Source organism: Amblyraja radiata, chromosome 5 (assembly GCF_010909765.2).
Source record: "Amblyraja radiata isolate CabotCenter1 chromosome 5, sAmbRad1.1.pri, whole genome shotgun sequence".
NCBI classification, from domain to species: domain Eukaryota; kingdom Metazoa; phylum Chordata; class Chondrichthyes; order Rajiformes; family Rajidae; genus Amblyraja; species Amblyraja radiata.
In genome coordinates, this window is record NC_045960.1 from 46087517 (window position 1) to 46096246 (window position 8730).

At 37.0% G+C, this 8730-nt stretch overlaps 1 protein-coding gene across 4 annotated transcripts in view; it reads left to right on the forward strand.

Moving 5' to 3' along the window:
• Nucleotides 1–8334, forward strand: part of hs3st5 (heparan sulfate-glucosamine 3-sulfotransferase 5) — a 266197-nt gene extending 257863 nt beyond the window's left edge. For all 4 annotated transcript variants that reach the window (XM_033021140.1, XM_033021141.1, XM_033021142.1 and 1 more), the window contains one exon: nt 781–8334. In XM_033021140.1, coding sequence (XP_032877031.1) covers nt 781–1705 — 925 coding nt within the window. In that variant the 3' untranslated portion in view covers nt 1706–8334. The remainder of the gene's footprint in view (nt 1–780) is intronic.
• The last annotated feature ends 396 nt before the right edge of the window (nt 8335–8730 follow it).

Below are 8730 nucleotides of genomic sequence, written 5' to 3' on the forward strand. Positions count from 1 at the left end.
TACCTCCTCTGGCAGCTCTTTCCGTACACCCACTTTGTGTGAAAAAATTACCCCTCAGATTCCTATTAAATCTTTCCCCTTCACCTTAAATCTACAGGATGTCCTCTGGTTCTCAGTTTCAGTTTAGTTTATTGTCACGTGTACTGAGGTACAGTGAAACACTTTTGTTGCGTGCGAACCAGCCCGCAGAAAGACCATACATGATTATAATCGAGCCATTCACTCCACAAAATACCTACAGTGTACTCAATTCCCCTACTCTGGGCATGAGACTGTACATCTACCCAATCTATTCCTCTCATGATTTTATATACATATACACGTAATGTACACATTATTAAATAGTATTGAAAGGAATTTTGTTTGTGTTTCTTGGACAGTTTTATGTTTTTGGTGTTACAGCTATTTAATAAGGAAAAATCAAAAGAGAATTCCAATCAAGGGAAAGTTTTTGCTTTTGCTGATTGATGAATTATACCCTTTCAGTATCTGTAAGAATGGGATAAAACATGAATATATGTATTTTTAAATAAATGTATTTGGTTATGTCCTTTTAAAAAACAAATGTCCCCACGGGATGATTACTTGGTTGATCAAGGGGTTATGGGGCGAAAGTGGGAGAATGGGGTTGAGAGGGAAAGATAGATCAGCCATGATTGAATGACGGAGTATACTTGATGGGCTGAATGGCATAAATCTGCTCCTATGACTTATGAACTTATGATTACAGCAGTATTGACAGTAAATCTGATCTCACTGGCTTTGCTTGCTTTATTGCAGACTCCAGCCCGCATGTCCCTTAGAAGGTCAGTTTGGGGACCAAGACCAAATCATGCTTCGTGCTCTTCAGTACAAGCGAGGCCTGACATATGACTTGCACAGTGGTAACACGACAAAGGAGCAAATCAGACTGCATAACATGGTGCAACAGCTTCCACAGGCCATCATTATTGGTGTCCGCAAGGGTGGAACTCGTGCACTACTGGAGATGCTCAACTTGCACCCGGCAGTGGTCAAAGCATCACAAGAAATCCATTTTTTTGACAATGATGGAAACTATGCTAAAGGTATTGAATGGTACAGGAAGAAAATGCCCTTTTCCTACCCTTACCAGATTACCATTGAGAAAAGCCCAGCGTACTTCATCACTGAGGAAGTCCCCGAAAGGATCTACAAGATGAACTCCTCCATCAAACTGCTGATCATCGTGCGAGAACCAACAACTCGGGCCATTTCAGATTACACACAGGTGCTGGAGGGGAAGGAAAGAAAGAATAAGACGTACTACAAATTTGAAAAGCTTGCGATCGACCCCAGTACCTGTGAGGTGAACACAAAATACAAGGCTGTGAGAACTAGTATATATACGAAACACCTGGAGAGGTGGCTCAAGTTCTTCCCCATTGAACAGTTTCACATTGTGGATGGCGATCGCCTCATAACTGAGCCATTACCTGAACTCCAATTGGTGGAGAATTTTCTGAATCTAACGCCCCGGATAAGCCAGTACAACTTGTACTTTAATGCCACGAGAGGCTTCTATTGCCTACGCTTCAACATTGTATTTAATAAGTGTCTGGCAGGCAGCAAGGGACGGATACACCCAGAAGTGGACTCTTTGGTCGTCAATAAACTGCACAAGTTTTTTCATCCATTCAATCAGAAGTTTTATCAGATTACTGGAAGGGCATTTAGTTGGCCATGACTATGAGTCTTGCAACACTGGGTGTTGATGTAAGGCAAATACGGTAACAGTAGTCCAACTTTCTGAAAAAATAGGGTGATGTGCAGCTGACGATATAAGAATTTGTTATCAAGAAGACACATGGAGAAAATGGTGTTTAGGATTTTATATTTTCTTCCATTTGACCATTTTGCTAATAGGTCAATGTGAGTGTAAAGCGGAGATCACTGTTTTATAATCATAACATACTTTTTTTCTTATAAATGTGGCAAAGGGGAAAAATTGATTATTAGGTTTATTTTTTGAAATCTCTTGCTAATTTGAACAGGCAGTAATAAATAGATAACGGCCTACTTTGAACACAGATACCACTGTCTTTTAATCTGCACGTGTTTTGTTTGTCACTCTGTCTGATTTGAGAGAAGGCAGAACAGTTTTCCAATGAGGAGCCTGGATATTTGTCAAATATAAAATCTGCATCTAACTTCCTGTGCCTAATTGTGCAAAGGCATCTAGAATCTTTACATTTTTATTGTATCTATCTGCAAAAACAAAGCAAACTTTGAATCCCTTAGGTCATGATTTCATCAATTGCGTCCCCCTGTTCTATCCCTGATATGGGGATAGAAAAAAACTTTGTGTTGTGACAACTTTGTTCACAACACAAAGTGAAACTCTAAATTCAGTGACAGGATCTGACAGGTTACTATTATTTGTTATTGTTTGGCCTGTGTATGTTTCAATGAGGAGAGGGCTCCTTGTGTAGCTTTTGGTAGTACAATCACTAGTGCATGCTGTGAAGTTTTTCACTACATTTTTCTCCAACTTTGGCAAATTGTAGTGACATATTGTCATTTTGAAGTTACTACAGTTTCACTCTACAGGTCTAACACATTTGACATTGAAGTAAATGTTCTGCCATTTATTCTTATAGGGGAAAATAGATAAAATGTTGGAAATACTCAGCTGGTCAGGCCACATCTGTGGGAACAGAAACAGAGTTAACGCTTCAGGCAGAGGGCAGCAGAAGTGTCAAGGATATAAGAGAGAAGGGAATGGGCCTGGGGGAAAAAAGAACAAGACCAAGGTAGGACAAATTATATTTGCTGAGGCAAAAACAAGCTGAAACAATAAATGGCCATGGCAATTAAGCTTGTGAGTTTTGGGCAGGAGATAGAAGCAGGCTGTGGGCGGGACGGGAGTGGGGGCAGGTGGGGTGGGGGGCGGGGCGGAGGAGTGGCTGAGACACTGTCAGATTAGAAGCTGTGGAGGGAAGATTTCCTGAGGAATTGAGGTCCATGATGTTCTGGGAGACCATAGCCTGATGTTCATTGGCGAGGTCATGATCCACAGGGAATAATGACGGGTGTCTGGGAGCTGCCGTATGTCCTCTGTGAAATAGAGGTCAGTTTGCCAGACCGCAACAGCAACGCCCTTGTCGACGGTTTGATGAATAATATCGGGGTTGGTGTTTAGTGACTGGAGTGCTGCAAGTTTAAAAGGTTAGAGCGCAATAAAATTCCTAGGGCTAGAGCTGACAAGAAATACTTAAAAATATAAATAACTGGATTAATTAGACTTGCTAAGCCATAAACATCCTTCAGTTTATTCATGATTTTCAAGGTTTAAATTAATTATTTCCCCAGGTCAATTTTTTATATATTCACATCCAAGGCCACCATAGTTTGAAGAAGTTACAAATTCAAGTTACAAAATGTAAATTTAATCTTTGGACTTGTAAATAAGTTTATTGTGAAAGAAGTAGAATGAAGCATATTGAAGACTGTGTGGTGTTGTTCTACAGTTTCATTCCGTAAAACAATAGTTCCAGCCAGATATTAGCTGTCAAATGTAGCAGTATGTCTAACCTCTCAGATTCAGTGTTGGTAAATCTGTCAGGGTGGAGTGCTTCAAACATTGACATTTATATTTTAGTTCGCAAAATATATTTTCATTATTTAATCATTTCAAATATAGCTAGTTACATTTTTGATTAAAGATAATTAAGTTGGGGGTATCTGCCAGAATTCTTTACCACCCCGTGCAGAAACATGTGCCTGCTTGAAAGAGGGCAGATGGTGTGTTGGAATTGGGGGCGAGAGTGGAAGAATGGAGAGTGAGTATGGTAGAAGTTGCTAAATTATGGTCAACATTTGCTTAACCAGCTCACATTTACTGTCTCAACTCATACACAAAGAACGGAAATTCATCTAAGTTGCAGGAACATGATCATACACTAAGAAGGATCAGCGGCATAAAAATAAAAGGCAGAATTGCAGACAACGTTTTTTTAAAATATGTTATTAGGTTATCAATTCATCTTTGGACTTGTCTACTAAACATGTGATAATGCAGCATTATACTTTGCTTCTGAATTTCTGAATTGGAAGCAGAGTATGAGGTATAATCACAATAATATAATTCGCCAAGAGTATGTGACCAAAGGCAAATTGTCACCCAATTTTCTTTTCTCAAGATTCCTTGTGTGAGGGCGCGCCCTGCTGTTTCTCCTTTAACAATGCTCATGCGAAGCCTGTCACAGGTCAGGTTAGTCTGTAGGGAACTCAAAGTACTCAGCTTTCCTCTCATTGCCCAGCTGCGGTTAGGAATTTAGCATGAGGTTGCGCACAGCTGTCCAGCAGCCAACCTTTCGCTCGTTAAAATACATGACAAATATTACAGTATTGTTAATATTGAAAGATTCTGAAAATTGTCTTTAGGAATAGAAAAGGCAATAAGATTGATAGATTTGTGGCGAAGCTCCGATAATGTAGTTCATTTATAAGCATTTTTCAGCTGATCGATTTTATTGTTAAATAAATCCGGTGAGGTGAAAATATACATTTGGTAGGTATAGTTTAATACTGCTTGGAAAATGATTTTTTAATGTCAATAGTTGATGTGCTGCACCTTTAAATGGAATTCCTAATACTGCATATAAATTTAATTTCATGTTTTTGACTGAATGAATTCTGTGATATTAACATTTTTCATCATCCATAAGAAATCAATAATGTATTTTTTCATATGTCATGTTCTTAGAGTGAATAGACAGACATGCATGGTTGTTTCCACTCAAAACATCTTAACTACTTGTCATTCAAACAATTGATGTCCTTTAGATGGGAATGTTACTTTGTCTTTTATTCCTACAACAAATACAGGATCACAGTACAGAATTGTACATTTGTAAGTAACATACTTTTGTAAATACTAGTTTGACACTAAGCTGTTCTATTTTGTATATTATCTAATGTGAGTTGGCTGTTTAAACTGGGAATATTCAGTTCTGACAGATTTTCAGTTCTGTCTAACTTGCTTTTGCACACTTTGCTCTCTGTCTTCATCTCTTTCTTAATTACTCCTGGATTATTTTCCCACGCACAGGAAGATTTCAAAAATGTCAACACCTGCTGCAAATTTCTTTCAAATGAGTCTTAAAAACTTGGCACGCTGTGACTGCTAACATCATTATCTACCAGGCAGTAAAAAGGAAATACACTGATTCAGCGCATATTGCAAATGGCTATGTTTTCTCTTAACATTGAAACAACTTATTTCACTCGCCTGTAAAATAATTTGATTTATATTAGCTTCTGGACCTTTTATATACTCTCATATATATTGGCAGGTCATGATTTACTCTAAGAATGAAAAATGATTTCAGAATCATTTCTGTATATTGCAATTTGTTTACATCACAACTTGATCTTATAACAATACTTCAGCACAATTAAATATTGAAGTATTAATCATAGAGTTGTAATTATAAATGTGCACTTATTATCTGTAATTTTGTTACCCCATAGGGTGTAATAACACAATAAGACAGAAATCACTATTGGATCCCTGGGTGTTCAATACTTTTCAAGCTTGATGTAGCAGCTTTGACATTACAGTAAATCCAAAGCATCTCTTTCTTAGCCTAAGAGATCAGGGATAGTTCTTTCTTAAAGTCATTCATTTGTATAACTGTAATGGATAATCAACTTAAAGCTTTACCTCAGAACAGCATGTTCAATTGGCTGCATTTGTACGGAATAAGTTATCGTTACTAAGGTTGTCTTAATTGTACTTTTATTTCTATTGGCATTGTGTAAGTCGTACAGATGTTATCAAGTAAAAAAGAAAGCAGAAAGCATAAGCATAGATTACCGTAAATTACAGAAACTAATTTGCAACCATTCAGTTGATAAGTCTTGGCCACATTCATTGAGGCCTTTACTTGCTGACTAAATTTTGGGATAGATAAGAAACTGTAACTGGGTCAGAATCAGAACCATGGATTCATTAGGGGCAGAGAATGATCCACATCCACCCAAACTGTGAAGCCCAGATATTTTCAATCCATAAGCCTTATTGACTTGTCCTGAAATTGATTTCTATTTTCCTCTGGCTGGAATGATGTCACAATAGTGGAAGGGATATAAGATAAGGGTGAGTTTGGGAACTAGGAGAAAGATCCATTAGCAATGTTAGCAGGGCAGCACTGCAGCGCAGCTGGTAAAGCTGCTGTCTCACAGCGCCAGAGACCCAAGTTTGATACTGACCTTAGGAGCTATCTGTGTGAAGTTTGCATGTTCTCACTGTGACTGTGTGGGTTTCCTCCAGGTGCTCTGGCTTCCTCCCATATCCCAAGATGTGTGGGTTTTGTAAGTTAATTAGCCTAGAGTGTTGGGGGTGACACGAAAATGGACATGTGGACTCAAATGGCCTGTGTGGTCTCAAATGGCCTGTTTCCATGCTGTATATTTCAATCAAAAATAACTAATATGGGTAGACATGTCAATGATCATGTAGAGGAGAGACTCAAGCTAACCTTCAGTGTCTCTCCTGCCCAACAAAGGTTACTTAAAAATGAATGAATGGAGAATTCTGTTGCCTAAATCTGTATCACTGCAAGGGATGATGCAGATGCTGGAAAAATCGAAGGTAGACAAAAAGCTGGAGAAGCTCAGCGGGTGAGGCAACATCTATGGAGCGAAGGAATAGGCGATGTTTCGGGTCAAAAATGTTATGGTCACTGGAATTTGTTCAGGAAATAATGCAAAGTTCCCATGTTTCCAGACCCTGAATATTGATCCTCAACACCCTTAAAATCTTGGGATACGTTGAGATCATGAAAGCCCTTTTTGTTCGTTAAATAATTAGACAAGACTGCCTGACTGCAGAGAAATAGTTCCTTCTACGAGATAAATTATTGCTGAATATTTCTATTTGACACAAAACTTAAACAGGAATAGGCTCAAGTAAGGTAATTTATAGGGTGGCTGATAAAAATAAACAAACGTTATGCTGAAGTTTATGCATTTACAAGTACTTCCCATTGCAATGATTCAATTGCAACAAACTTAGTGTGAACAGAGAAAATTAAATGATAAAATGTACGGTTAAACATAAATGGGACCAGAAATCAATGTAAGTTATATTCCAGGTAAAATATTGTTCTTCAATGACCAAATAAAATGAATGTCATAGAACCACCGGTAAATGGTTTTTACCTAGCATAGGGTTCATTTTTTGCTTCGAAGGTAAAAAATTAAAAGTAATGAAAACATGAAAAATTAACATGTCCTGTGGAAGTTAAGTACTGTATATGGTACTCTAACCACTACATAATTTAATGGAGAGCACTAGTCATGCTTTCTGTGAAAGCTTTTAAAGTCATAAAATTTGCCCGTTAGTTTATATGGTCTTCGACACAATGTTACATTAAACACATCAAGGTTTCTTTTGTTGAATTGTAATGTCAATGTAACTCCTGGTGTACCTCTTGCAACAGATTTGCTGTAGGTAAACCTTGTGGTCGGTTGCAACATATATCAAGCAATTTATGAATTTAGTTATAACAAAATGGCAAGAGTTTTAACTGAAGCATCATGTGCCTGATGTCAGTTGGGTGCATTGTTTAGTAAGTCAAGTGTGTTATAAGTTAAATGCAAATTTATTATTTATATGTGCCTTTGATTTATGTCACAAAGTATTTAAGTTATTGATTAATTTAACTTTTAATTGTTGTTTATGGCACGGCTGCCATTTTCACCTGTGCATCATTGAGGGAATGGTGGTCGTTCACAAATATTTGATACAAAGTAATATTATTGATGGTAGTTTTTATTTCAAAAGTTTGTTTCAGGCATTGAACATACACTTTTGCTAATTTCTTTTCAACTATTAAAATCCATTGTATGGCACTGTGACTAGACCATGTTTAGTCAATTTTATGTAAGCAGCTTTAATGTTGCAACCATCTGTTGAGCCAAGAAGGAATATATTGTGCTCAACAGCCCCTTCCGAAATACGTACATACAGTCTTAATCTGGTTTTTTAGATATCCACATGGAGCTTTTAAAAGTAAAGCCAAAATATTCAAAGCCACATCACAAATGTCAAATCATGCCTGATGTGGTGGCAGTAATGCATTTACAAATGACAAAATGATCAAAATCTGTTTTTTCCTAATGTGCTGTAAGAGGTATACTATTATAAAGGGGAACTAGCCCAGCATTAAATGTTTCAAACTGCACTGTGGATTTTGTAAGCGTCATAACTTCTGTATATTTCACTGTACACATTATTTGTTTATATGTAAGTAATGTATGTACTGAGACTGCATTCCAGTAATAAATGCTTATGTAATATTCCCCAAATGGAATTTGGACAATTGTCTTATTTTTGATGGTTGATTTTCATGGTTCCCTCAGATTATCTTATAAATCAATGCTGTTCACAATGTAGGTCAATAAACCTTAAAGGAAACAGATTTATAATTCCTACCTCTTTTGAAATGGTATATAAAGGAATTCTGTAAGAACACATATGCAGATTCTTATGCTCAAACCCAAATAATTTCTGCACAATACAAATAGCTCAAATTTTATTTATATCTCTGATTTGTTATGCCTTTCAAATATTATTGATGTATAAAATAACTACCTATGATCATCTCTAATCAAGTGAGACAGTGGAAGGTCTAAATTTACGTTGACTAACTGGATATTACCAAAACAGCTTTCTCTATATTCATCTATTAATGGATGGATATA